The 1,527-nt window shown below is 38.9% G+C and overlaps 1 protein-coding gene across 1 annotated transcript in view; it reads left to right on the top strand.

Moving 5' to 3' along the window:
* Positions 1–1,435: 1,435 nt before the first annotated feature.
* The window catches only part of LOTGIDRAFT_155360 (hypothetical protein), a gene marked incomplete at both ends in the record, with an annotated part of 5,846 nt that continues 5,754 nt past the window's right edge, over positions 1,436–1,527 (top strand). The window contains one exon of the mRNA XM_009066926.1: positions 1,436–1,475. Within this exon, the coding sequence (XP_009065174.1) occupies positions 1,436–1,475 (40 nt within the window). The remainder of the gene's footprint in view (positions 1,476–1,527) is intronic.

Raw genomic sequence — 1,527 nt, 5'->3', positions numbered from 1 at the left:
TTAGTTCAGTGCGCATGTGCAATTTACCATTTCATATCACACAGGTTTATACGTCACAATTACGATGATAATAGGTGTAACTGTGTCATACCAGGGAGCTTTGATGTGTGGTAAGTCTAGGGTACTTAATGGACTTACGAACCGCTCTCCCATTGTATTACTCACGTAATACATATACTAAAATTGGAACGATACAGAGAAGATTAGCATGGCCCCTGCGCAAGGATGACACGCAAATTCGTGAAGCGTTCCATATTTTTCGAATCTTGATACGCGATCCTTTTTACAAACCCTTATCCTAACGCCTGGTATATGATGCTATTTCTTTTTTAATTTCGACGTTTCTTTGGGGGCTGCTTTAAGGCAGTTCTCTGAATGCCAGCACGGCTATATATAGGCCTAATTTAGGTAAACAATAATACAACGTCATAACAATCGCCGCTTAAAACAATTCAATGCATTGTTTTTGCTGTTTGATGCCAGTATTATAGGTTGAAGTGCCGAAGAAGGTTTCTGAAGGCAATGAATTGCTAAACAACTCAATTACGTCATAATTAGCAATACAATTGACATATATATGCTTCCACAATGCGACGATAATTGCACTTATAACCCTTCCAACCGCATCAAAACTATTTGTTGCTATTATAGGCAGATGGATATTCACTTATTAAAAATTTTTTTGGGTGTAACTGTGTCATACCAGGGAGCTTTGATGTGTGGTAAGTCTAGGGTACTTAATGGACTTACGAACCGCTCTCCAATTGTATTACTTACGTAATACATATACTAAAATTGGAACGATACAGAGAAGATTAGCATGGCCCCTGCGCAAGGATGACACGCAAATTCGTGAAGCGTTCCATATTCTTCGAACAATTGACATATATATGCTTCCACAATGCGACGATAATTGCACTTATAACCCTTCCAACCGCATCAAAACTATTTGTTGCTATTATAGGCAGATGGATATTCACTTATTAAAAATTTTTTTCCTCTTATCGTCAATTAGAACTTGAAATTGGCCCTCTTTTCCAAATGACGCTATTGAAGAACGCCTTTTCACTTCGGCTGGATCACATTGACATTGAGAAATGACTAGGAGTTTACCTCTAGCAGACGATTTTTCTTTCTAACATTCATACGTATTCACCTATTAAACAGGAGACCGAGATATTATCCTGTCCTATCTACTACCTATCGCCACATCTTACAGGCACGTTCTATGGTCACATCCATTAAAGGGTAAGCGATGTTTCAACATCAAATCTCCCCTCCTTTCTCTTGTGATTTTCGCATGTCGGCGACGTTTACAGAATAACTACTTTGCCTTGTGCTATTTCTATTGAGTTCAGTGCGCATGCGCAATTGTCCATTTCCTATCACGCGGGTTTGTTTATATGTCACAATTACGATCATGCTAACAATGATAATGGGTGTAACTGGGTCATACCAGGGAGCTTTAATGTGTGGTAAGTCTAGGGTACTTAATGGACTTACGGACCACTCTCCAATTGTATACTC

This window comes from Lottia gigantea (genome assembly GCF_000327385.1).
Source record: "Lottia gigantea unplaced genomic scaffold LOTGIsca_8, whole genome shotgun sequence".
In the NCBI taxonomy this organism is placed as follows: domain Eukaryota; kingdom Metazoa; phylum Mollusca; class Gastropoda; family Lottiidae; genus Lottia; species Lottia gigantea.
Note: the sequence above shows the minus strand (reverse complement) of the source record. Positions and strands in the feature narration are given on the sequence as shown.